At 42.0% G+C, this 27945-nt stretch overlaps 1 protein-coding gene across 11 annotated transcripts; it reads right to left on the bottom strand.

Annotated features, from left to right (window-relative positions):
* Positions 1-695: 695 nt before the first annotated feature.
* LOC136171161 (retinitis pigmentosa 9 protein-like) lies at positions 696-27001 on the bottom strand. 11 transcript variants are annotated; one of them, XR_010663767.1, is made up of 6 exons: positions 26195-26981; positions 25846-25986; positions 17282-17411; positions 12098-15070; positions 2869-2962; positions 696-888 (listed from the first exon to the last, which is right to left on the bottom strand). XR_010663767.1 is itself a non-coding variant. In XM_065939881.1 (6 exons), the coding sequence occupies exons 2-5, from the start codon at positions 25861-25863 to the stop codon at positions 12099-12101; spliced, it is 258 nt and encodes an 85-aa protein (XP_065795953.1). In that variant the 5' UTR covers positions 25864-25986; positions 26195-26422; the 3' UTR covers positions 10042-11461; position 12098. The 11 variants fall into 11 exon arrangements, 2 of the variants coding, with proteins under 2 accessions (XP_065795953.1, XP_065795954.1); XR_010663768.1 differs by lacking the exons at positions 696-888; positions 2869-2962 and adding an exon at positions 10040-11461 and having other exon boundaries at positions 12098-12159; positions 14930-15070; positions 26195-26997; XR_010663765.1 differs by lacking the exons at positions 696-888; positions 2869-2962 and adding an exon at positions 10041-11461 and having other exon boundaries at positions 12098-12159; positions 14139-15070; positions 26195-26573.
* Positions 27002-27945: the final 944 nt, after the last annotated feature.

Genomic DNA, 27945 nt, shown 5'->3' with positions numbered 1-27945 from the left:
GTATCACACTTAACTCCTAATGCTGTTGATGGTATTGTGGGTTACATGGAATTGTGGGTTACATGTTAATGGTATTATGAGTTACATGAATGTATATTGTGAGTTACAGGGAATTTTGTAAGTGATCCTGGCAGATCTTACATTCAGTACTGGAAGCTTAGCAACTCCCTTAAGGGTGGTAGCATGCCAGGGTTCCTTCACACAGGTAACCCTTCCTCGCAGTCAACGCCTGGTCCTGGAGTGGTGGCTTGATAGTCCCTTAAAGGCCATTTCTTCCCTGCAGTGGTCACAAAGGGAAGAATGATAACTAAGCTCAAACTGTCAAGACCTTTAGCTTTATCCTAAAAATGGAAACTATAGATATTGGTAATGATTCTGTGTATAACATCTTGAGTCTGTGATACAACTGGTTTAAGGAAATGTACTCCATTGTTACTTCATAGGAAACAAATTGCTGAGTTCCAGCTTCAAGGAAGAGCTAAATCATATGTGTTTTTTCTTGATTGAACTACTAAAGCATTATATCAGAAAAACAAGTTAAGAAAATGTGATATTGTAAAGTCTTTGGAATTATAAGTTGTAAAAGAGCAAATAAATTGAACTGCAAGTGTGTGATTTTTTTTTCAAGGTTAAGACATTTTATTATATTAATTAGAGTAGATGCTAACTGGTTTTAATTAAAAAGAAAAAACAAACAAAAAAAACCCCTTAAACTAGAGTAATAGAAAAAAGGGAGTTTATTTCTCTCTCATGTAAAAGTTCCAAAATAAGTAATTGAGTAGGCTGGGAAGAAGGCTCTTCTCCATCAGGTAAGCCATGCTGGGACCAGGGAGGAAGGTCAATCTTGCCATCCTAAACAGATGACTATGTCACTGATTCTAAGATGCTCTAAAAGGAAGGAATAAAAATTGAGTAAAAGATCACACAGAAACAGCTCGTATCACTCCAGTCCTATTTCATTGGTCCAAACTCATTCACGAGGCCAGATGGAAATAGAAAACCAGAAACAGTAGTCTTTAGCTAAGGATCTAGAAAGTGAAAGTGAAAGTGAAGTTGCTCAGTCATGTCTGACTCTTTGTGATCCCATGGATTGTAGCCCACGGAATTTTCCAGGCAAGAGTACTGGAGTGGGTTGCCATTTCCTTCTCCAAAAGTGTGTGATTTTTAAGCATTTTCTTCTCTCAAACAGTCGACATTACTCATAACATCACCAGTTGTTATGAATAGTTTTGTAATCTCCACAAATCTCTAGATAAGGAGAAAAGGATGGTGGAGTGGAGGGCATAAAAGATTAAGCATTCCCTACAAAGAGGAACTATCATGAAGACAGAAAGCATACCGACTAATTTATTTATAAATGGAGGCCAGGCACATAGGAGGTCCACGGATGGATATTTCCAGGGGTGGCCTGTGGAATTATGTGCTTTACTTTCAACCAGTGTAAGTGCTTAGGGATAAAGGAAGCTGTAGGCAAACAAAAGAGCTTTATACTCAGAATCTAGGACTTATGTGGTCAATTCGTGGAACCAATCTCCCAATAAATGGTGCAGGTTAGGTTTTCGACTACATGCTAAAAAGATTTTTAAGTGATCAGAGGCTCTTCCAAGGTTATTCGAACAGAGCAGATGTGAGAGGATGGGGGTGCCTCCAAGAATGGACATTCAGTGTTGCTTCCAAGTTACCCTGTGATGAAAATGTCCTAGAGAAAAATGTCCTTTAACTCCCTATGTGTGTATGCTAAGTTGCTTCAGTTGTGTCTGACTCTTCAGTCATGAATGACTCTTCGCGGCTCCATGGACTGTAGACCGCTAGGCTCCTGTGTCCACGGGATTCTCTAGGCAAGAATACTGGAGTGGGTTGCCATGCTTTTCTCTGGGGATCTTCCTGACCCAGGGATAGAACCCATGTCTCCTGTGACTCCTGCATTGCAGGTGGATTCTTTATCCTTGAGCCACCAGGGAGGCCACTTTATTCCCTATATTAACCAATTATCCCTCAAGATGGATTAATCCCTCAAAGTGATTAAGCACTACATTTTTTTCATGTGAGACGCAAACAATGATAGTGTTTTCAGGGCTGGCCTTATAAGGCCTATAACTTTGTCTAACTCCTTACAGATTTTGTTTAGATACTCCCCACCCAAGGCTGGATTATGTGATACTCCTGTGTGTTCTGGCATCACCTGTATCTTCACTTTGATAGCCCATTTAATGACATGACAGATGAGACCTGTAACATTCTTAACTTCATCAAAGGACACAATATATTCCTTAGAGCTGTGAATTAGTATAGCCAATGCAGTATCCCCAAGGGAGAGTATAGGGCCTGGAACATCATACATATGCAGGTATTTGTGAATGAATGGCTTACTGTTAATTTTATGAGATTAAGTCAGGCCTTGTGGGTTGGACCCTAGAAAGTGAGGAAGACAGTGATACCAGTATATGGAAAGGGAAGCACAGAGACAGAGGACAGTACTAATGAACATTTTCCTGCTTTGTAATTCTTTCCAAAGTCTTGCCTTTATCCTAGAGGAGGGATGAAAAGTCAAGGATGAATTTGGAAAATGGGAGTCTAAAATGAAGACTTGTATCTACCCACCTTGTATCTACCCAAGTGGCCATCATACCTCCGTGGCAGGTTGAGTTCCTTAGGACCAGACTCTGGGATGCAGATTTGGGTGCAGGAAATTTAATGGGATGTGCTATGGGGAATAACATCTCTGAGGGGACAAAGAAAGCATGACTAAGTAGAGAGAGGAGTTTGGGTATGTTGCAGGCACAACAAGGGCCTTGGGCAATTCCACTGAGAGCTCATGAGCTGTAATGACCCAGAATTTCCCAGTTAGGGCAAGAGGCTACGTCTTACATTGCTGCATGGAGCAGTCGCTGTGATGCAGGGTGCCGCTGGAAATGAGGCGTGGCCTTGGATGAGGATAGCTGTCTTCAAGAAAGAACAGTCCCTGGAAAGGGGAAGTCATTGCAACTGTTAAAGTCAGCTGTTGACTAGCAGGTGGGAGAAGGTGAGATATAACACAAACAAGATGGTCTCTGCCCTCAAGAATCTTCCAGACATGTGGGCAAGCATTAATTATCACAAATGTGGTAGCTCAAAACAATATCCATCAACTTCTGGTCTCTGGTCTGATGTTTAAAGAGGTTAGAAGTCTTCACTCTTTTCTAACAAGTAAAACTAATGATCAGATTTTCTTAAATCTGTTAGAGAATCATGGTCACAGGGTAAACCACTGACCCAAAAATCAGAGAGATGGGCTGATAAAGACTCAAAACTGAAGCAGAAGCCTTTGTGGGAACCAGGGTAGGATACTTTGCTATCTGCCACCAAAAAAAAAAGAAAGAAAGAAAAAACACCTCTGGTTTTAGAATTCTCATGAGTTGGTTCTGATCACCCAAACAGTCACCCTTTGAAAAAACCAAACTGTCCAGAAATGTACTCTAATCATGGGAGTAAAATCCCTTCAAGTAATGGTTCTACAGGTTTGGGCAGGAAACCCAGGCCGTTTTACAATTGTGTCAACCACAGCCGTGGTGACAGGCTAAGATACCTGCAGAGAGAGGTCTGACGGCTTCTTTTGACTTCCTTAATAGGATTAGCCAGTGGGGTGGGGGGAGGTGGGGGGGTTTGAGGGAGAGATTTTAGGATGAAGAAATTTGATTGGTCAGCTTTATGGGCTCAGCAGTCTGGCAATTCTAATTCCCAGAGGAGGAGGAATTTGGTTTGAGGTTCTTTTGGGTAATCTGGGCAGAAAAACCAAAGGTCAAGGGAGATAACAGGCTTAATTGATGGCCACAGAATGTAGGCCAGAAATAGAAGACAGAGAAACCTGGAGTGAGGGAGAAGGCACAGGAATTAACTTGCAGGGGCTGCAGTGAGTGGAGAGATTGCAGTTAAAGCAGAAAGTGGAGAAAGGCTTTAGTAAGAGGTTAAACATTTAGATCAGCAGTTCTTCAAATCTGGTCCCCAGACTAACAGCATCAGCATTGTTTGGGAACTTGTTAGAAATGCAGATTCCCCAGTCCATTCTAGAATTAGTAAATTGGAAATTCTAAAAGTAGGAGCAGGGCACAAGAATCTGTTTCAACAAGCATTCCGGGTGATTTTGAAGCCCCATAAGCTTGAGAATCATTGATATTCTTCCATATTGTAATAGAATATGTTTTATCATGAATGGGACTCCAGCAGGAGAAAGGAAATTTCTGAAAGGAAAATTTTCTGCTGCATGCTGAGCTAGAAATGCCAAGGATTAGTGTAAGACATTGCTTGACCTAACTGGCCTTAGGGTTTTCAGAAAGAACAAGTTCTGAGCCATTCCAGCCAGTTGTGTTATTGATACACACTTTTCAAGACCAAGACTAAGAGCAGTTGGAAGAAACGTTATGACCAACCTAGACAGCATATTAAAAAGCAGAGACATTACTTTGCCAAAAAAGATCTAAGTCAAAGCTCACATGTAGGATGTGAGAGTTGGACTATAAAGCAAGCTGAGCACAGAAGAATTGATGCTTTTGAACTGTGGTGTTGGAGAAGACTCTTGAGAGTCCCTTGGACTGCAAGGAGATCCAACCAGTCCATCCTAAAGGAAATCAATCCTGAATATTCATTGGAAGGACTGATGCTGAAGCTGAAACTCCAGTACTTTGGCGACTTGATGCGATGAACTGACTCATTGGAAAAGACCCTGATGCTGGAAAGATCAGGTGGGAGAAGGGGACGACAGAGGATGAGATGGTTGGATGGCATCACCGACTCAATGGACATGAGTTTGAGTAAACTCCAGGAGTTGGTGATGGACAGGGAGGCCTGGCGTGCTACAGTCCATGGGGTCACAAAGAGCCGGACATGACTGAGCGACTGAACTGAACTGAGGAGCAGTTTACTGAGGGGAGTTGGGAAGGAGTCAGCCTGGCCTACATCAGTTATTCTTGAAGGAGGGGGAAATCCCCCCTAGGGGAAAAGGCAGGAAGTGGGAACAGTGAGTTCCTGGGACCCTGAGTGATGAAAGCAGTAAGAGACTCTGGTGGAGAAGGAAGGACCCTTGCTTGTGAGCAAGATCTGGCTCCACTTCAGCTCAGTAAGAACAGACGCCCTCTCCTGGCTGCAGGCAGCGTCTGGCCCTCCTGCCTCAGCTGCAGCAGTCAAAGCCTTTGTCCTTAGCCGACAGGCAGAGGATATATTTTGGGATGTGGGAGCTGACCCAGTACACTGATTCCTATATCCTTATAATTTTTATGAATCAATTATTCTGGGAATAATAATAATCATGGTACAATGGCAATAAATGCTAAAGACATAGTTGTTCATTGTTATTATAGGCTATCCCAGCAAGATGGTAGGAGGGGTGAATTCACATTTGGAATCAAACCCCATTCCCACCAGATATGCTCAGAGGGCTCAAACAAACTTTGTGCGCACCAGGACCCAGGAACCCCACAGAGACTGAGACAGAATTGTGTTTGGGCGTCTCCTGTGGAGGTATGGGTTGGGAGTGCTCTGCCACAGGGACAGAGGCTGTGCGTGTGGATATGGCTTAAGCCCTCTTGGAGGAGGTTGCCATTAAACCCACCATAGAGCTGCCAGAGCTTACACAGGGCTGGAAAGTAGACTTGGAGGGCACAACAGAACCTTGTGCAGCAGGAACCAGGAGAAAGGAACAGTAATCCCACAGGAGTCTGTCCCAGACTTGCCTGTGGGTGTCTGGGAGTCTCCGGTGAAGGCGTGGGTCAGTGATGGCCTGCTGCAGGGTTAGGGGCACAGACTATAGCAATACACGCATGGGATCTTTTGATGGAGGTCACCATTATCTTCATTACCTCCACCATAGTTTGCTGCTGCTGCTAAGTCGCTTCAGTCATGTCTGACTCTGTGGGACCCCATAGACAGCAGCCCACCAGGCTCCTCCGTCCCTGGGATTCTCCAGGCAAGAACACTGGAGTGGGTTGCCATTTCCTTCTCCAATGCTTGAAAAGTTAAAGTGAAGTCGTTCAGTCGTGTCCGACTCTTAGCGACCCCACGGACTGCAGCCTACCAGGCTCCTCCGTCCATGGGGTTTTCCAGGCAAGAGTACTGGAGTGGAGTACCATTGCCTTCTCCACCATAGTTTGGCCCCAGGTAAACAGCAGGGAGGGAACACAGCTCCACCCATTAATAGAAAATTGGATTCCAGATTTACTGAGCATGGCCCCACCCTTCAGAATAAGACCCAGTATCCCCCTCAGTCAGTCTATCCCATCAGGAAGCTTTCATAAGCCTCTTATCCTTCTCCATCAGAGGGCAGACAGACTGAAAACCACAATCACAGAAAATTAACCAATCTAATCACATGGACCACAGCCTTGTCTAACTCAATGAAACTATGAGCCATGCCCTTTATGGCCACCCAAGACGGACAGGTCATGGTGCAGAGTTCTGACAAAATGTGGTCTACTGGAGAAGGGAATGGCAAACCACTTCAGTATTCCTGCCTTGAGAACCCCATGAACAGTATAAAAAGGCAAAAAGATAGGATGATGAAAAATGAACTCCCCAGGTCAGTAGGTGCTCAATATGTTACTGGAGATCAGTGGAGAAATAACTCCAGAAAGAATGAAAAGATGGAGCCAAAGCAAAAACAACAGCCAACTGTGGATGTGACTGGTGATGGAAGCAAGGTCCCATGCTGTAAAGAGCAATATTGCCTAGGAACCTGGAATGTTAGGTCCATGAATCAAAGCAAATTGGAAATGATCAAACAGGAGATGGCAAGAGTGAATGTCGACATTTTAGGAATCGGCAAACTAAAATGGACTGGAATGGGGTGAATTTAACTCAGATGACCATTATGTACTATGGGCAAGATTCCCTTAGAAGAAATGGAATAGCCATCATAGTCAACAAGAGAGTCCGAAATGCAGTACTTGGATGCAGTCTCAAAAATGACAGGATGATATCTGTTTCCAAGGAGAACCATTCAATGTCATTCATGATAATCCAAGTCTATGACCCGACCAATCATGCTGAAGAAGCTGAAGTTGAACGGTTCTATGAAGACCTACAAGACCTTCTAGAATTAGCACCCAAAAAAGATGACCTTTTCATTATAGGGGACTGGAATGCAAAAGTAGGAAGTCAGGAAACACCTGGAATAACAGGCAAATTTGGCCTTGGAGTACAGAATGAAGCAGGGCAAAGGCTAATAGAGTTTTGCAAGAGAACGCACTAGTCATAGCAAACACCCTCTTCCAACAACACAAGAGAAGACTCTACACATGGACATCACCAGATGGTCAACACCGAAATCAGATTAATTCTATTCTTTGCAGCCAAAGATGGAGAAGCTCTATACAGTCAGCAAAAACAAGACTGGGAGCTGACTGTGACTCAGATGATGAACTCCTTATTGCCAAATTCAGACTTAAACTGAAGAAAGTCGGGAAAACCACTAGACCATTCAGGTATTATTTAAATCCCTTAAATTATACAGTGGAAGTGAGAAATAGATTTAAGGGACTAGATCTGATAGAGTGCCTAATGAGCTATGGATGGAGGTTCATGACATTGTACAGGAGACAGGAAGCAAGACCATCCCCAAGAAAAAGAAATGCAAAAAGCAAAATGGCTCTCTGAGGAGGCCTTACAAATAGCTGTGAAAAGAAGAGAAGCAAAAAGCAAAGGAGAAAAGGAAAGATATACCCATCTGAATGCAGAGTTCCAAAGAATAGCAAGGAGAGATAAGAAAACCTTCCTCAGTGGTCAGTGCAAATAAAGAGAGGAAAACAGTACAATGGGAAAGACTAGAGATCTCTTTAAGAAAATCAGAGATACCAAGGGAACATTTCATGCAAAGATGGGCTCAATAAAGGACAGAAATGGTATGGACCTAACAGAAGTAGAAGATATTAAGAAGAAGTGGCAAGAATACACAAAAGAACTGTGCAAAAAAGATCTTCACAACCCAGATAATCATGATGGTGTGATCACTCACACTCACCTAGAGCCAGACATCCTGGAATATGAAGTCAAATGGGCCTTAGGAAGCATCACTACGAACAAAGCTAGTGGAGGTGATGGAATTCCAGTTGAGCTATTTCAAATCCTAAAAGATGATGCTGTGAAAGTGCTACATTCAATATGCCAGCAAATTTAGAAAACTCAGTAGTGGCCACAGGACTGGAAAAGGTCAGTTTTCATTCCAATCCCAAAGAAAGGCAATGCCAAAGAATGCTCAAACCACCACACAATTGCACTCACCTCACACGCTAGTCAAGTAATGCTCAAAATTCTCCAAGCCAGGCTTCAACAATATGTGAACCGTGAACTTCCAGATATTCAAGCTGGTTTTAGAAAAGGCAGAGGAATCAGAGATCAAATTGCCAACATCCGTTGGATCATCGAAAAAGCAAGAGAGTTCCAGAAAAACATCTATTTCTGTCTTATTGACTATGCCAAAGCCTTTGACTGTGGATCACAATAAACTCTGGAAAATTCTGAAGGAGGTGGGAATACCAGACCACCTGACCTGCCTCTTGAGAAACTTGTATGCAGGTCAGGAAACAACAGTTAGAGCTAGACATGGAACAACAGACTGGTTCCAAATAGGAAAAGGAGTATGTCAAGGCTGTATATTGTCACTGTGCTTATTTAACTTATATGCAGAGTACATCATGAGAAATGCTGGGCTTGATGAAGCACAAGCTGGAATCAAGATTGCTGGGAAAAATATCAATAACCTCAAATATGCAGATGACACCACCCTTATGGCAGAAAGTGAAGAAGAACTAAAGAGTCTCTTGATGAAAGTGAAAGAGGAGAGTGAAAAAGTTGGCTTAAAGCTCAACATTCAGAAAACTAAGATCATGGCATCCAGTCCCATCACTTCATGGCAAATAGATGGAAAAACAGTGGAAACAGTGGCAGACTTTATTTTTTGGGCTTTAGGCCACCTGATGTGAAGAGCTGACTCATTGGAAAAGACCCTGAAGCTGGGAAAGATGGAGGGCAGGAGGATAAGGGGACGACAGAGTATGAGATGGTTGGATGGCATCACCGACTCAATGGACATGGGTTTGGGTGGACTCCGGGAGTTGGTGATGGACAGGGAGGCCTGGCATGCTGCGCTTGATGAGGTTGCAAAGAGTCAGACACGACTGAGTGACTGAACTGAACTGAAAATCACTGCGGATGGTGACTGCAGCCATGAAATAAAAAGATGCTTACTCGTTGGAAGAAAAGTTATGACCAACCTAGATAGCATATTAAAAAGCAGAGGCATTACATTGCCAACAAAGGTCCATTTCGTCAAGGGTACGGTTTTTCCAGTAGTCATGTATAGATGTGAGAGTTGGACTATAAAGAAAGCTGAGTGCCAAAGAATTGATGCTTTTGGGCTGTGTTGGAGAAGACTCGAGAGACCCTTGGACTGCAAGGAGATCCAACCAGTCCATCCTAAAGGAAATCAATCCTGAATATTTATTGGAAGGACTGATGTTGAAGCTGAAACTCCAATAGTTTGGCCACCTGATGTAAGATGTGACTCACTTGAAAAGACCCTGGTGCTGGGAAAGATTGAAGGCGAGAGGAAGAGGGGATGACAGAGAATGAGATGGTTGGATGGCATAACCAACTCAATGAACATGAGTTTGAGTAAACTCCGGGAGTTGGTGATGAACAGGGAGGCCTGGTGTGCTGCAGTCCATGCGGTCGCAAAGAGTCGGACACGACTGAGTGAACTGAATTGAACTGATCCCTTCCCCTGAAAACTCAACCAAACATGAAAGAGGTTTATGGGCTTCCCTTGTGGCTCAGCTGGTAAAGAATCTGCCTGCAGTGCGGGAGACCTGGTTTCAATCCTTGGGTTGGGAATACCCCCTGAAGAAGAGAAAGACTACCCACTCCAGTATTCTGCCCTGGAGAATTTCATGGACTGTACAGTCCATGGGGTTGCAAAGAATCGGACACAACTGAGCGACTTTCACTTTTTTTCTTTCTTTCATGAACTCGAGACTTCTGTGTGCAGCAGAGACCAACATGTTTTACACTGTTGAGTTAAAAAATAAAAAATCGAAACAATTTAGACAAATGGGTATGGTATGCTAGCATTTGTATTAAAAAAGGGAAAAAACATTTGCTTGTGATATGTAAGATAGTTCTGGATGACTTGACGAAAAACTGGTAAAATTGATAACCATTGGGAAAGGGAACTGAATAACTGGGGAAGAAGAGAGGAGCGGTTTTTATGATTAAAACCATGTATACATTTTATAATTTTTTTTTTTTTTCTGATTACACCTCGCACCTTGCAGGATCTTAGTCCCCCAGTCAGTGATTGAACCTGGGCCCTGGTGGGGAAAGCACAGAGTCCTCACCACGGACTGCCAGGGCATTTCCCTTATATACCTTTTAAATTTGGAGGCCTTGAGTATATTATTATGATTTAAAAATAAATGAGTATTTTTAAAATAAATAGCTTTTATTATCCTCAGCGCCAGAGGGAAGTCAAGCCTGAGCTCTCTGGGCACAAGTAGCTCCCCCGTGGAGCACCTGGAGAAGCTCCTCAGAAACTCCCTTCATCTGGCCGCCCTGCCCGAGGCGCTTCTAAGGAGTTGGGACCCACGGGGATCAGCAGGGAGGAGCACGAGGGGGAAAGCTGTCCAGTCTGAAGTCAGGCGTGTCCAGAGCTAGCACCTGACAACACACAACTCACATCCTCCCTGGAAGGCAGGTGAGAACCTGCACCTGGGACACCACACGTCTTCCCTTTGGGCGTCTCTCTCTCCTGTTCCTCTCCGACTCCGCCTTCCTCCACGGGTCCTCTCATCTTTGGCCACAGTGTTTGGTTTTTGAGAAGAGAACGTTGAACAAGCCAGGCTCTTAAACTCTCATTTGACTTGGAAGAGTTATGCTTTCGTTTTTTTCTTCTTTTTCTTTTCTTTCTTCGTTTTCCTATGCTTTTCTTTCTTCTTTTTCTTGTGCTTCTATTTTGAGGAGCTGGAGCTGCTCCTATCGTCATCTGACGTTGAATCCTTCAGTAATTGTTTTGATTTTTGTATCCTAAACACTTAAGATTGACCAAATAACCATATTCAGTCAGTTCAGTTCAGTCACTCAGTTGTGTCCGACTCTTTGCGACCCCATGAACCACAGCACGCCAGGCTTCCCTGTCCATCACCAATTCCCGGAGTTTACTCAGACTCATGTCCATTGAGTTGGTGATGCCATCCTACCATCTCATCCTCTGTCGTCCCCTTCTCCTCCTGCCCCCAATCCCTCCCAGCATGAGTCAACTCTTTTCCAATGAGTCAACTCTTCGCATGAGGTGGCCAAACCATTGGAGTTTCAGCTTCAGCATCTCAGTCCTTCCAATGAACACCCAGGACTGATCTCCTTTAGGAATGGACTGATTGGATCTCCTTGCAGTCCAAGGGACTCTCAAGAGTCTTCTCCAACACCACATATTCAACTCAACCTAAAAAAAGTTTTTTAGATAAAAACATAAGAGTAGTGAGAATGAAAATTGTCACAAATAGTCACCTTATTAAAGATTGTACTGATGTTTATTTTCACATATTTCCCGATTCTTGTCTACATCCATGCCTATTTTATATGACTTTAACCAGTGTACAAGCCATTTTGTATTCTCAGGTGAATACTAGGTAATCTCCATCCTCAACAATTACAATTCAGTATCACCAATTTAAAAAAAAAACCCTCTTTTTTTTCACCCTATCTTTATTCATGTCTAATTTTTAACAATAGCTCAGATCCTTAAAGACATTGGAAAAGATAAAGAAAACATAAGAAGGAGACTCAATCACACAGTAGAACTAGATATCACAATGTTGGCTGCCAGCATCAACTATCTGTGCCATGAGTGGGCTTGGCCAACCTTTAAGTTAACAGCTTTAAGTTAACCCAAGTAGAATAGGCTGCCTCCTCATTCCCCACATACTGGTCTTTTCAGGGATTACTCCTATTCTCCAAACATTTCACAATTAAAAATACCATCTTTATTAAACCATTTCTCTAATACTGGATTGGCTGTTTCTAACTTTGTATGATTTCAGACTTTAAGAAGATATTGTTATCACCAGAACAGTCTCACCTTATATCCTTTTTGTGTCTTTTATTCTCTCGTATGATGTCATACATGGGATCTTCATGTGCCTTAAGGGTGAAAAAGGGTTGGATGAAAAAAGGCTTAAAGTTGGGCTAGGCTTGCTAGGTTGTTAGTTAATTAAACATTAAATCCCGAGGTTACTAAAAGCCAGTTATTCTTTTTCAGCTTGTTTGTTCAAATGTTCTAATCCTTCCTAAGGGGCACCAGCACTGCCAACTCACTGAAGCTGTGAAAAGAATTTTCCAAATAGGAAGATATAGGAGGTTTAACCTGGTGGTCCAGTGGTTAGGACTCTGCACTTTTCACTGTGGAGGCCCTAGGTTCAACCCCTGACCAAGGAACAGGATCCTGCAAGCCGCACAATGCAGCCAAAAGAAAAAAATACAGGATGTAATTTAAGAACCTTTTATAAAGAAATAAGCAATAGCAGAATCATGAAATATTATTCAAGGAAGAAATATTGAAGCAATTCTCTTTGTTCTATGTGGATACATGACCATGAAATATTAACAGTACAAGAAAAACAAGTGAATTATAAAATCACATATGGGGAACTTCCCTGGTGGTTCAGTGGCTAAGACTCCACTCTCCCAATGCAGGGGGACTGGGTTCAATCCCTGGTCAGGGAACTAGATCCCACCTGCTGTAACTGGTGCAGCTAAATAATAAATACAAAAAAATAAAATCATATATAAGAATGAAACATTTATAGAAATACAAAAATATATAAGTCCCCCAAAGTCTGGAAATACACTGGAGGTATAGATAATTTTAAATGATTTGAATTACTTAAGAATACCTGTAAGGGAAATGTTATGGTATGTGAATTATCTTGTTTTAAAAAAGAGTAAACATTTACAATAGAAATTTTAGATACTATCAGAAAATTAAATTTTAAAAACATCGATTACTTCACTACCCAGAGATAACTGTAAACATGTGGTGTCTCTTTTTCTTGGTTTTTTCCTTGTTCTGGGGGGTTTCTTTTTCGCCATCCTCTGCAGTCTGTGGGATCTTAGTTCCTCAGCCAAGGACTGAACCTGTGTCCACGGCGGTGAAAGCAGCAAGTCCTAACCACGACCACCAGGGGACTCCCTGGTCCCTCTTTTTCAATCATTATTCGTAATTTATGAAAAGTCATAATCACACTATATAAAACTCTATTACTTTTCATTTACATTTTCATGAACATTTTCCCGTGATATAACACATTCTCCTAAGCCACAATTCCTAATGGCTAAATAATCTGTTACAGTAATTTATGTTGATATTTAATTTATCTTGATATGTTGGACTATTGTTTCCCATTTTTCTTTAGTTTTCATTTTTCTAAACATACAAATAATAATGAAAACTATCCTATACATACGAAAATAGTTGTGTATATACTATGTTCTCTTATACTCTTAAGGTAAATTCTTATAAGTGGGATTTCTGAATCAAAATGAGTATCCTTAAAGTTTCTCAGATTTATCGCCAAACTATGTTCTATAGTATCTATAAAAGTTGTCACTCCACTAGAAGTGGAATGATTGATGTCAAAATAAGTTATATCAGATTATTAAAATGAAAACACAGCATCTTAAATGTCATAAAAACTGGAGAATGTTGATTCCAGTCTGATTTACGTTGACAACCTCAGTATAGCCAGACAGCTGCATATTTTACTTGATAGAAGCAGCTACTGAATTTACAGCCCTGGGTGTAAGTGACTGTTAAAATAATGTGAGGAAATGATAGATTTATTTTACTGTCAAGTAAAGAGTGTATACAATTTATATATACATTTCTAGCTTATAGTTTAAAGATAAAATCTTTAGGTAAAGCCTGGAAAACTAAAACCCTATTTTAGCTATAAAACATGTTTTTTTAAATACAATAAGTTTAAAAAAGTGATTGAATAAATAACAATGTCTGCTTCAGAAAAAGAATTACTATTCCCAAGGTATAAGCAAATAACACTTTAATAAGAAGTCAATCTTTTGTTAAAGAATGAATCTATCTCACAAATATACAGGCATCATACCTCATTCTGCTGCACTTCACTTTATTGCACTCAGCAGATACTGCATTTTTTTAACAAATCGAAGGTTTGTGGCAACTCTGTGTCAAGCAAGTCTGTCAGCATCATATTTCCAACAGTATTTGCTTACTTCATGTCACAGTGTCACATTTTGGTAATTCTTACAATATTTCAGACTTTTTCATTATTGTTAGGTTTGTTAGGGTGATCTGTAATCAGTGATCTTTGAAGTTAGTACTATAGCCTTCTGAAGGCACAGATGATGGTTAGCTATTTTTAGAAAGAAAGTATTTTACTTTTTTTTTAAAGAATATTTATTTATTTATTTGGCTGTGCCAAGTCTTTGTTGCAGTACGTGGGATATTTAATTGCAGCATGCTAACTCTCACTTTTGGCATGTGGGATCTAGTTCCCCTGACCAGGGATCGAACCCAGGACCCCTATGTTAGGAATGCAGAATCTTAGCCACTGGGCCACCAGGGAACTCCCGCAAGAAAGTATTTTAAATTGTTAAGTATTTTGTTTTTTAGACAGAATGCTGTTTCATACTTAACCAACTACAGTATAGTGTAAACATGACTTTTATATGTATTGAGAAATAAAAATGTGTCATTCACTATATTGTGATATTCACTTCTAGATATTGCTGGAACCAAACCTGCCTTATCTCCAAGGTGTGCCTGTGACTTAACAGAAATGTGGTTAACACCAGACACTTTGGCTGAATGGCTCTGGAAATGTATTTTATGTGAATTTCCAGTTTACTGATTATAGCCTAATTCACTGATATTCACTGTCTCTGATATATGTAAATTGATATTGTGGGGCTCTGCTTACTACTCTGAACCATTCTAACTTTTGGTTGCCTTTGATAAAAAAAAAAAAGGGCATTCTTTGTCCTCTGTTCAGTGACCATTACCGTTTACAGCACCAACCTGAAAGCAAAGAAAAAAAAGGAAATATTTCTGTAAGATAACACAGTTTCCTTTAAAGAAGACAAACAGTAGATCATATTAAAGTTTTTCTTCATTAAACTCCAATTCTAAAAACAAATGCAATCAATGAATGAACCATGTAAGATCCTAAAAAACACAAGGAAAACTTGTGATTGGGTTATGTCCCAATAAACCCATTGTAAGTTGAAAATATCGTAGGTCGAAAATGCACTTTAATGCACCTAACACTGAATATCATAGCTTAGCCTCGCCTAAATGCACTCATATGACATATTTATACATTAGCCTACAATTGAGCAAAATCATCTAACACGAGGGCTTCCCCAGTGGCTGAGCAGTAAAGAATCTGCCCGCAGTGCAGGAGCTACAGAGATACAGGTTCGATCCCTGGGTCAGGAAGATCCCCTGAAGAAGGGCGTGACAACCCACTCCAGTATTCTTGCCTGAAGAATCCCACGGACAGAGGAGACTGGTGGGCTACAGTTCATGGGGTTGAAAAGAGTCGGACGACTGAAGCGACTTAGCAATGGCAATCTAACACAAAGCCTATTTTATTGAATAAAAAGCCTATTTTATAATAAAATGTTGAATTTCTCATGTAATTTATAAATGGATGTATGAATTCATTTACATATAATATATCCAAAAAAGCCAAATTGATAAAGACAGTAGATTAATGGCTATCTGGGGCTGAAACGGGGATTAACTAGAAAGAGTCATGAGGGATCTTAATGGGAGGATAAAATTTTCTAAAACTTATTTATGGCAATAAATAAATATACTCAGTAGTTACTAAAAAAATCACTAAAATGGGTGAACTTCATAATATCTATATTAAACTGCAATAAAGCATTTTTCAAAAGGCCACAAACCCAAATGTACAGAGAAAACCTGTATGAGTCAAATGCAAAAAAATGTTGTATATCACAATGCAATAAACATTAAAATGAAGAACAGACACCAGAAAATTCAATTCTAAGGCACCAGAGGGGAGAACTGAGAATCAACTCAATTTTTCTTTGCAGAACCTCCAAAGAGCTCAGGAATTGAGCTCTGAGCACCAGATACTGTTGAATGTAAGGGTAAACGAGAAGCTGAAATAACAGGACTGATGAAAAGTCCAAGGGCAACTCTTACTAGCCCTGGTAGAAGTTATTGTCTGATAAAGGTAAATCATAGGATCTCTGGTAAAAGGACATCAGATACACGTGAAGGCACGGTGTGACAGTAATTACAGAAGATTACGGGAACACATAAAAAAAATAGACGGCAAGATTTCACAGCCTTTTTGCTCCAATTAGATTCCACAACACTAGCAGCTTGGCCTTCACCTTCCATGGAGGAGCCGCCTTCTCTGGGAAAATACAACCCAGCCCTAGAAGAAAAACCTACAGGTACTGACCTCATAAGTTTCCAGTTGGACAGACTAGAAAGATCACCCTCCAGTGAAACTCAACAAGTCCTACTCACACACTTAGAGCTTCCAATCAACTTTTTATCTCCCAGTAATGAGCAAGAATAGCTGTGATTGCCAGTCTTCAAGATGGACACCAAAATCCCTAAAAAACATGCCCTCAGGTAGTCCCTGCAATGCTGAATAAGTTAACTGTTGTAACCTAGGTACTAGGAAAGGATGGTGTGTGAATGGAGGTAAAGAAACATGAATTGCTATTTTAATCATATGCATGAAGGATCTCTGTACAAACAAATGTCTTTAAAAGCAGCAGTACCCCTTCAAATGCCATCTTATGCTGGTGCAGTGGATAGTGTGCCCAAGCTCCTCTCAGGTCACCTGGAGAAAACCTTGGTACCACTGATGAGAAGGACTGACTGAGGCAAGACCCAAGGGACCACCTCCCAATGCATCTCTTGTTCCCCGTGGCATTTCTACATGGAATATCCTTTCTGTTACAGGACTATTACTGAAGCATAGGCTCTGCAAACAGCTACAGTCCTGTGGAAGACCACCACCCTTGCAGCCAGAAGCCCTGGAGTCAAGGCACTGCTCTGCCACTTACCCCAGGCACTGACTAACACATGGAAAGCGGCTTCCTCATCTGTTGCCTAGAGATCATGCCCTGACTTCAACAGTGTGGTGTGAGAATGAATTAAAAGAAGTGAACTAATTTTAAACAGTGGTTTATAACTTGCATGAACTGAGTCTGTTACTTGAAACCCTTCAACGCTCACACTGCATGACTTTGACTTCTTTCCCCAATGGCATCCAAAGTCCTTTGATTGGTGTGTGAGCCAGAAATTCCCTGGCATGTTCATTGCCTGGGACATCTGGTATACAGTCTTCTGGCTTGGTCTCATCTTCCTGAAAAAGGAAACGGTGTGTAAACTCTATGGCAAAAAAACCACCAGAGCCCTCTCCCACCTGTTTGAGAACACAGCACTGCCTGGCTTCCTCATGGGCTGGAGATCCCTATGTCATCATGTTATCCTCTGAAGAGCTAGAAAGACAAATTATAACTGAGAAAATATAAGTAACTATTCCAGAAAAGCTGCTGCTGCTCAGTTGCTTCAGTTGTGTCCGACTCTGTGCGACCCCACAGACGGCAGCCCACTAGGCTCCTCTGTCCCTGAGATTCTCCAGGCAAGAACACTGGAGTGGGTTGCCATTTCCTTCACCAGTGCATAAAAGTGAAAAGTGAAAGTGAAGTCGGTCAGTCATGCCCGACTCTTAGCAACCCCGTGGACTGCAGCCTACCAGGTTCCTCTGTTCATGGGATTTTCCAGTCAAGAGTACTGGAGTGGGGTGCCATTGCCTTCTCCATCCAGAAGAGCTAGCCTACCACAAAAACAAAGTAGCTGTTCTTAGAGAAAAGTCACTAGTGTTTACACAGGGATGATCTGTGAGCTCCAAGTTCTAATTCTAGATCACAAAAATGAGATTCTAAGATCACAAAAAATTTTCTGCCAGTTTAGAAACTTTGTGGAATGAGGCAGAAGACAGAATTAAACAAGTAAGGTTTCCTGGAACAATAAAAACAATGTGTCAGAGTAAAAGATTATCAGACCTTGAGGGCCACTGTCATGGTTTATCATCTCATACATACTGTACTTGTGATGCAACTTCCATGACAGTGTCATGGGGATGGGGGCTGCGCAGGGGGGAGGGAGCGAAGCCAGAGGGAAGGACCTGTTGTAGCAGAAGGAGGTGGGGTTGACCTGGCCCAGAGGCTGCTCCCCACTCCCCACCCACCAGCTTTGGATTCAAGATCCTCCCTGAAAGGCTTGTCCTGGCCTTCCAGCGGGCATGGGGATACTGTCTGCTGCTCAGCACCCTGATTGCCCTCTGACCTCTCAAGATGCAGGTCTCCTGCTCGGTGCCTGGATAACAGGTGACACTCAATGAAGAACTACTGCTAGAGAAGCAGATGACTGTGTGTAAATATACTTTCCCTTCCACCAACACAGCACTCAGACCCCAGGGTCCTGAGAACGCAAATCATGCCTATGCTCCCAACTCATTTCCACTTGTCATTGCTCTGCTGAAACTTCCAGAAAAGACTTCTGGGTGCCAAATCTAGAAACCTAGCACCAAATGCTCATGTTCGTTTTTAAGTATTGACATACTACCTACTTGCTATTAAACACATGGTGTGGGTGTTTGGGTTTCATTGTGAATGCCCAAGGGACCAAAAACAAAAATGAGAATGAAAACAAAGAAACAGGACAACGGAACTTGCCAGGTCTGTGCAGTGCTTCTGTAAGAAATATCTGAGGACATCTGGACACTGTAGCTGGTTTAAAATTGTGTCTTGACTCCAGAAACTTGGAAACACACATGGGCGCTTCACCATTGCTGCACCCAGATGGTGAGAACCAGGATGACTAATTTTCCACATTTTCTGTAATGAAGATGTGTTACTTTATGACCAGGGGGAAAATGTTTAAAATGTGAAGTAGATATTCATATGGGACAATCTCCATAAGTTTAAATTTTTAAAAAAGGGGAGTGAAGAGCAAACCATTATATTTGGGTTTTTTTTTTTTTTTTGGCCACACTAGGCAGCTTGTGGGATCTTAGTTCTCCAACCAGGGATTAAAGCCAGGGTCCTGGCAGTAAGATCCCTGAGTTGTAACTACTGGACTCCCAGGGAATTTCCTTGGTATTTGTATGGGCAAAAGGAGTCATCAAATGGCCATGACACACACACCTTTGTTATGATACATATAGACTGTCTCTGGAAGGATATCTAAAAAACTGGCTTGTCTCTAAGGAGGGGAACTAAGGATCATATAAATGGGAGAGACTTTATTATTCATTCTATTTGCATTTGCATGCACATATATTAACTTGCAAAATGCTTTTTAATGACAACAGAAAAGCAAAATCAGTGGTATCTTCATTACAGCAATGTTGGTGTAAGCCCAGGTTAGTATATTTCTGAAAGAAAACTGAATGTAACAGGAACTAAGAAAAATGGAGCCTCAAATACGCTTTATATAGATAGAGGAAGCTCTGCCCCTGAAGACTATATAGTAAACAACCAGGCATGAAGAGACTTAGCTTTTTATGTGTGGAACACTGCTTTTCCAAAGTAAATGCTTAAAATATTTTCTGACAGAAAGTGGGGAGATGATAACAGTTCATCGGCATCCATTCATTAGAAACATTAATGCTATGCCTTATGCATAGAGACCAAAAGGAGACTGCTGGTACCATCATAAATCAACCAATCCAGGAGATCAGATTCAGATTTGAGCCACAAGAGTTATACAAACAACAACATATGGCCAAACAAACTGAAATCCAAATTACTGAAAAAATATGTAACTACTGATTCCAAAATGAAAAGGAGTGTGAAGGGACTAGACATTTTGAAATCTATTATTAGCAATGGCTTCCCTAAAAAATCCATTTTACAACTGTTTTCATAAGTTTAAAGGAAGGTGGTTGATGGTTTTTCCTCGGGCTAAACAATTCATTAATTTAACATATTAAAAAAAGATAGTTCTCAATGTTTGAAGTAATATATAACTAGTACACATAGCAGAGAATAATTTAGAAATGGTAGTATGTTTAAGGTTAGCTTCTATGCCATAACAATCAAGAAGTCCACATTTATCTTTGTAGTTAATTCTTTTTTATTTTTTGTACAGCACATGGAGTCTTAGTTCCCCAACCAGGGATCAAACCCGTGCCCCTGCATTAGAGTCTAAAACCACTGGACTGCCAGGGAAGTCCCTGTAGTTAATTCCTAATATTTAAAAAAGTTCATGAAGGCCCATTATTCTGTCCCATCTAAGAAGCTTATCGTTAAATCAGATGATAATAATTTATTCTGTGTAATAAGACTAAATTAATGTAAGAAGGAATTTCTTCGCAACTGGGTCTGAGAGAAAAAAATCTTTATTCAGCCAAGTATTTCAAATTACTCCTTGTGATTCTGAGTACTTGCGTGGGCTTTCTTTCAGACAGATCTTTCATGTAAGCATACTCCACCCCAAACAATTGTTCCTGCAACAGCTTGTCTTATCTGGGACTGGAAAACAGAGGCAAAATTGGCGCATAGACTGGGAATATCCATTCTGCTATGCCTAGTAGCCCAGGAGCACTTAAGTGACAACAGTGGGAACATGAACTGGAGCCTAGGTGGGAGACTCAGATGTCTTTGAGGGCCTGGCTGCTGCTGCTGCTGAGTCACTTCAGTCGTGTCCGACTCTGTGCGACCCCATAGACGGCATCCCAGCAGGCTCCTCTGTCCCTGGAATTCTCCAGGCAAGAGTACTGGAGTGGGCTGCCATTTCCTGGCAGGTATGGGCAAAGAGAGAAGCAAGGTAAAGTGTAAGAAAAGGGCCAGTGGAGATTGAAGAGGGTACATCAGGGACGAAGGATTTCAATTCAATTTCTGAAAAAACAAACTGGGGGGCTTGCCATTTAATATGGCAGACTGAACAACATGCTTTATTTTTTGGTTTTTGTTATAACAACAATAAACAAATTTAAAAGGTGGAAAGTTACAAAGAAATCTTGAGCAGAGACAACATCAGAGGAAGATTTCAACAAATCTGGGGACGTGGAAGGAAGAAAGAGCGGATTTTTGTGTAGGAAGTTGGTCTTCAGGAGATGGGGTTAGGGAATGTGGACATGGAGTGGCTGAAGCCACCAGTTTTTTCCTCCTTCCTTATATCCAGGAAACTGCCCACCCAATCTGTGAAGGCGACTGCAGATTAGTGCCCTCTGAGCATAACTGAGGATGGGGGTGATAGTGAGCATGGGCTGAAAGTTGATGCTCAATGAAAGTTTGTATGAACTCGAGACACTCAGCCTTCTCCTTTCCAACCCACCCAGAATGCTTGCATCCAAGCATAAATCCCCAGACTGAAGGGTCTGCTCTAGAGAAGCTGAAGAGCCCTAAAAAAATTCTCTACCCATAGCCTGATCTTCCTCTAGTGAGGCTATGCAGTCAGTGAACAAGCACCTTCTCTCTCTGTCTCATACATGGATGCTTGTCAAAGGGTGTTACAGGGCCTCACTCTTAAATATGAGTAGAGACCCAGATATCCAGGCATTAGGGGTGAAAAACTCTAAATGGAAGACAGATCAAAAGAAAAGGCAAATACAAAGGCAATGGAGGGAGCAGAAATCAAAGAAAAATTAATGAGGATCCTCGAAGAAGAAGCAAGAAAGGATACTATGGAAAAATAATGCTCAGAATGAGAAAAAGTTCTTGAATTGAGATATACAAGAATAGAATTTTTAAAATATGTGCAGTAGAAGAAACAGAAGATAAATCTACAAAATAGATTGAAAAGTCAATGGGATAAACAACTGGAGATAAAAGATAATTACAGGACTGACAGAAATCCAACAGAAAGAGAAAAGGAGAAAAAGAAATCAAAACACAGTATATTTATTTAATGTACCCATGAAATGTCAAAAAAATGAAAAAAAAAAACTTGTAAAAAAGACACACATCATCATAAGCTTCAGAATGGCAAAAATAAATGGAAGTAAAGCTGCCAAAGCTTTAAGAGTAGAGTTAAGGTTGAGCAGGTAACCTATAAAAGAAAGGGAATCACAGTGCCATCAGACTCCTTAGCAATTCTGGAGACTACATGCCACCTTCAAAATTGAGTGAAAATAATTTTTGACCTAGAATTCTATACCTCACCAAATTATTAAGTTTAAAGACAGAATAAAGATATTTTCAGATATGCAAGGCATCAAAAAATTTACCTCCAATACACTCTTTCATGGGAAGTTACAGAATGTGCTTCAGCAAAATATGGGAGGAAAGACAGAAGGAGGAACAGATGCAATCCAGGAATGGGATATAAGACGATATTGGTGAAAGAAGTTCCAGGATAATGGTTGCACTCCAGGTCTAGAAAGTAACAAAGTATTACTAGAGGATAAAAGATGGAAGATCCAAGTGAAAAATAAAGTAATTGATTATCTAGATAGGAACACATGGGCAAGTATTTTCAGCTTTTGAAGCCTCAGGGGGAAAAATAGCACTTGATAATAGTATATGAAGTCACTCAGTCGTGTCCGACTCCTTGTGACCCCATGGACTGTAACCTGCCAGGCTCCTCATCCGCCCATGGGATTTTCCAGACAAGAGTACTGGAGTGGGTTGCCATTTCCTTCTCCAGGGGGATCTTCCCGACCCAGAGATCGAACCTGGGTCTCCTGCATTGTAGGCAGACGCTTTGACTGAGCCACAAAGGAAGTCCCTGGTGTGACAAGAAGAGAAGCAAAAAGCAAAGGAGAAAAGGAAAGATATGCCCATTTGAATGCAGAGTTCCGCAAGGAGAGATAAGAAAACCTTCCTCAGTGGTCAGTGCAAATAAAGAGAGGAAAACAGTACAATGGGAAAGACTAGAGATCTCTTCAAGAAAATTAGAAATACCAAGGGAACATTTCATGCAAAGATGGGCTCAATAAAGGACAGAAATGGTATGGACCTAACAGAAGCAGAAGATATTAAGAAGAGGCGGCAAGAATACACAGAAAAACTGTGCAAAAAAGATCTTCATGACCCAGATAATCACAATGGTGTGATCACTCACCTAGAGCCAGATATCCTGGAATGTGAAGTCAAATGGGCCTTAGGAAGCATCACTACGAACAAAGCTAGTGGAGGTGATGGAATTCCAGTTGAGCTATTTTAAATCCTGAAAGATGATGCTGTGAAAGTGTTGCACTCAATATGCCAGCAAATTTAGAAAACTCAGCAGTGGCCACAGGACTGGAAAAGGTCAGTTTTCATTCCAATCCCAAAGAAAGGCAATGACAAAGAATGCTCAAACCACCACACAATTGCACTCACCTCACACGCTAGTCAAGTAATGCTCAAAATTCTCCAAGCCAGGCTTCAATAATATGTGAACCGTGAACTTCCAGATATTCAAGCTGGTTTTAGAAAAGGCAGAGGAATCAGAGATCAAATTGCCAACATCCGTTGGATCATCGAAAAAGCAAGAGAGTTCCAGAAAAACATCTATTTCTGCCTTCCTGACTATGCCAAAGCCTTTGACTGTGTGGATCACAAATAAACTCTGGAAAATTCTGAAAGATATGGGAATACCAGACCACCTGACCTGCCTCTTGAGAAATCTGTATGCAGGTGAGGAAGCAATAGTTAGAACTGGACATGGAACAACAGACTGGTTCCAAATAGGAAAAGGAGTATGTCAAGGCTGTATATTGTCACCCTGCTTATTTAACTTATGTACAGAGTACGTCATGAGAAACACTGGGCACAATCTGGAATCAAGATTGCCGGGAGAAATATCAATAACTTCAGATACACAGATGACACCACCCTCATGGCAGAAAGTGAAGAACTAAAGAGTCTCTTGATAAAAGTGAAAGAGGAGAGTGAAAAGTTGGCTTAAAGCTCAACATTCAGAGAAATAAGATCATGGCATCTGGTCCCATCACTTCATGGCAAATAGATGGAGAAACAGTGGAAATAGTGGCAGATTTTATTTTTGGGGGCCCCAAAATCACTGCAGATGGTGACTGCAGTCATGAAATTAAGAGAAGCTTACTCCTAATGACCAACCTAGCAGCATATAAAAAGCAGAGACATTACTTTGCCAACAAAGGTCCATCTGGTCAAAGCTATGGTTTTCCCAATAGTCATATACAGATGTGAGAGTTGGACTATATAAAGAAAGCTGAGTGCTAAAAAATTGATGCATTTGAACTGTGGTGTTGAAGAAGACTCTTGAGAGTCCCTTGGACTGCAAGGAGATCCAGCCAGTCCATCCTAAAGGAGATCAGTCCTGAATATTCATTGGAAGGATTGATGCTGAAGCTGAAACCCCAATACTTTGGCCACCTGATGCAAAGAGCTGACTCATTTGAAAAGACCCTGATGCTGGGAAAGATTGAAGGCAGGAGGAGAAGGGGACGACAGAGGATGAGATGGTTGGATGGCACTACCAACTCAATGGACATGAGTTTGAGTAAACTCCAGGAGTTGGTGATGGACAGAGAGGCCTGGTGTGTTGCAGTCCATGAGGTTGCAAAGGGTCGGACACAACTGAGTGACTGAACTGAACTGACTGAATAGTATATGAAGCAAATGAAAAATTGAGGCTATTACTACTCAAAAGACAATAGTTATACTAGAAAACAAAAAATCACACCGTCTGACTCAAAAGCTAGCAGCACTGCATAATTATAACAATGTTAGTACTCACATTGATTAGGGAAGTTGTTATATCATAATGGAACTCAACTGGAAGGATGGAAACAAAAAGGGCAAATAGGAGAACTAAATCTTTACAAGAAGTTAATAATGTCTAAAAGTGTTGAATGAACAAAAGCAGTATAAGCATACAATTTAGAAATGTGCAGTTAAATCCAAGAAGTGAAACCTAAAAGAGTTTGCACATGGAAGTCTTGGCCCTATTAGGAGAGAACTGGGGGTAGACGGTTGTGGAGGGAACTATGGGGTTGAATGAGGAGCGTGGTAACCCACCACTATTTTTTTGTAGGATTTTTAGTAAATACTATTAATATTTGAGTTTTTAAGATATATACAAGTATTACTCTGATATAAATTAAACTTTATGAAAATCAAACACAACTCTGAATTAGAAAAAGCAAACATGTTTGTAGCCTAGCCAGTTTTAAACCTGTGAAACTGGAAAAATCCCATTGGTCTGAGAACTGAGGACACCTCAATTCTGCTCTAGCGTTGTTGGCTAAACAGGTCAGTGACTTAACCACTGAGCCTCCATTTTCTCACCTATAAAATGTTATCATCTTTCTCCTGTCGGTGAAAAAGTTCTGTGAGCTTCAAAATAAACATATAGAGTATTAACCACCATCTGGCATCCTATAGTTAAAGATACTGAGCGCTGAGTGGGCCTAAGTCCTGCCTGAGTCCAGGGTGTCCAGAAGGAGCCAGGACTGTGGATGCTAGCAGTATAGCTCCTGTAGCCACAACCATTGTTCACTGAGGCAAAATTCAGCTCAAGAGCCACAGTGAAAAGTACAGGTCAGGCTTCAAGGAGGCATGCATTTTGTATCAAAGCTCCCAGAGGGGAAGGAGAAAGATTAACCCTTTGAGGACCTTTCCTGACATGTCTATCTCAGCAATCATGAGAAAGTCGGCAGTGAGAAGTGCCTGTAACAAACAATTCAAATAACTAACTGAAAACCAAACTGAGAAAAGTTCCACTTATGAAGTTGATTACAGGATAACAGAAACACGGAAAAGAAAGGGTCGTTAATCCAACTTTCCCACCTGATGTTTATTTAAATCTCCTTTACAACCCACCCTTCTCTCAGTGGTCATCTGGACTCTCCTCCATCCCTCGGAAGCTGGGGGAGCACACTGCCTCCCAAGTCAGGCTGACACGGGTCCTAAATTCTTCTTCTTGCGCTGGAACTGGCCTCCTAGTAGCTTTCACCCTTAACCCTGGTAAAAAATCCTAAGGACCAGAGAGAACAAGTCTACGCGCTCGTCTACGTGACAGCTCCTTCCGAGTAGTTAGGAGCCAGGCCCTCACCCCAGTTGACTTCTCTTCGTCACCGCACGAACGTAACGGGACTGGGCTTTCTCTTCCCTTATTAACAGCAGATGAAAAGGATGGGGATTTTAACCCGTTCACAGCGCGCCCCCTGACCTGAGAGCGGGAAAGACCAGGGCGCTCAGCCGCACTTCTGGGTTCAGTCCCGGAGTCCCGACCAAGCGCCGCCGCCGCCGCACGAGGACTAAAACCGCCGCTTCCTGCGGGGGAAGCGCCCGCCGCCGCCGCTCGGGGCCGGGACGAGGCTCGGGGGAGGAGCCTCCCTCCCTCCCGCCAGCCGCTGGGAGTCTAGGGTCCCGCCGCCGGGATCAAAACCGGCTTTGCGGGGCCGCGAAGACAGCGCTTCCTCCCTGCCGCGACCGCCGGGCCTCGCAGCGCCCCCTCCTGCCGCCTCCCCGCGCCCGGTTTCTTCGCCGAGGCCGCCGGTCCCCAGCCTCCCGACGAGCCGGTAGGACTGCCTCCGGGCGACGCAGCCTTAAGTCCGCACGCGGAGCGCCAAAACCCGGCGGTGGGGTCAGCGGGTGCCGCAGGCCGGAGCGCGCCCCCTGGCGACGGCCGGGAGCCCCGGCGCTGAGGATGCTGCGGAGGGAGCTTGAACTCCCACTTGGATCTCTGGAAGCATTTCTCCTGAAGCCTTCAGGGATGTAAGCTGTCAGTTGCATTGAAGCCACCAAGCTAAGAAGAAGCCCAAACTGACAATTGGGAAGATTGATGCCAGGAGGAGAAGGGGACGGTAAAGGATGAGACGGTTGGATGGCATCACTGACGCGATGGACATGAGTTTGAGTAGGCCCCGGGAGTTGGTGATGGACAGGGAAGCCTGGCGTGCTGCAACCCATGGGGTTGCAAAGAATCGGACACGACTGAGAGACTGAACTGAACAAGTGGGGAGAGATCACGTAAAGAGGCCCTAAGACTCAATAAAAAATGGGATGTCAGGTCAGACCCCACTGGTGCATGCCAGGGATAAATCTTAAGTGGCTCACAGCAACCAAGCTAGACCAGAACTGTTTTCCCCATCTCGGGGAGGCTTTGTTGCCGGCCAGTTATGTGCCTAAAGTAAAAGAAAAGAAAATGGAAGAAGGAAAAAAGAAAGAGAAAAGACAACAAACAGTATTTAAACCCAACAGGTGACCTTATAGCATGCAAGCAAATAATCTGAAAACGTTAGTATATACTTCTATGCAGAAAGCAATTGCGTTGGATTTTTCTCACTTGCAATTGAAAAAAGTCAATTCAAAGTCAGTTTGCCTAACACAATGATTTGATTTCTCAGCAAGAAGATCTGGAGATTGATAATTACATTTTAGCAAGTATTAGTAAAAATTCTTTTGAAAACAACAGTGGACCAAAATCCAAATAAAAGAAAAATTTTTTTTTCTTCTTTCAGCAATAGCTCCCTACATGTGGGATCTTAACTCCCTGACCAGGGATGGAAACTGTGCCTCCTGCACTGGAAACTTTGAGTCTTGACCATTGGACTACCAGGGAAGTCCCCAAATGAAACTGTTCTAAGAAAATAAAATTCAGGAATTTATTGACTTACATATGTGAAATGTCATAGGATAAAACTTCAGGAATGGCTGGATCTAGGTGCTAAGATGTTATAGTTAGCAGGTTCTCTCTCAGCTTTACTTTCCTTTGTATTACTTCGTTCTTTGCAATTTCTCCCATGTGGGGAAAAAGATGGCCACTGGAAGCCAAAGATGGCCAACAAATTAGCGGTCCTAGCTGAAAGAAACTTTCCCTTTCTCAGTTTCAGTAAGAATTCCATGTATTATACTCATTGCCTTAGCAATTCTTTATTACCCAGGGCCATCTCTCACATTCAGCCCCATTTTCTGATT

Source organism: Muntiacus reevesi, chromosome 6, assembly GCF_963930625.1.
Source record: "Muntiacus reevesi chromosome 6, mMunRee1.1, whole genome shotgun sequence".
Classification (NCBI taxonomy): domain Eukaryota; kingdom Metazoa; phylum Chordata; class Mammalia; order Artiodactyla; family Cervidae; genus Muntiacus; species Muntiacus reevesi.
The sequence above is the reverse complement of the archived record's forward strand: the minus strand, read 5'-3'. Positions and strand labels throughout refer to the sequence as shown.

Excerpts from the sequence above, each read along its gene's own strand:
- LOC136171161 (XM_065939881.1), bottom strand. The coding sequence starts at position 25,863 with ATGACCACTGAGAGAAGGGTGGGTTGTAAAGGAGATTTAAATAAACAT. Across the intron at positions 17,412-25,812 it reads GAGATTTAAATAAACATCAG|GAAGATGAGACCAAGCCAGA; the intron begins GTGGGAAAGTTG and ends TTCCTTTTTCAG.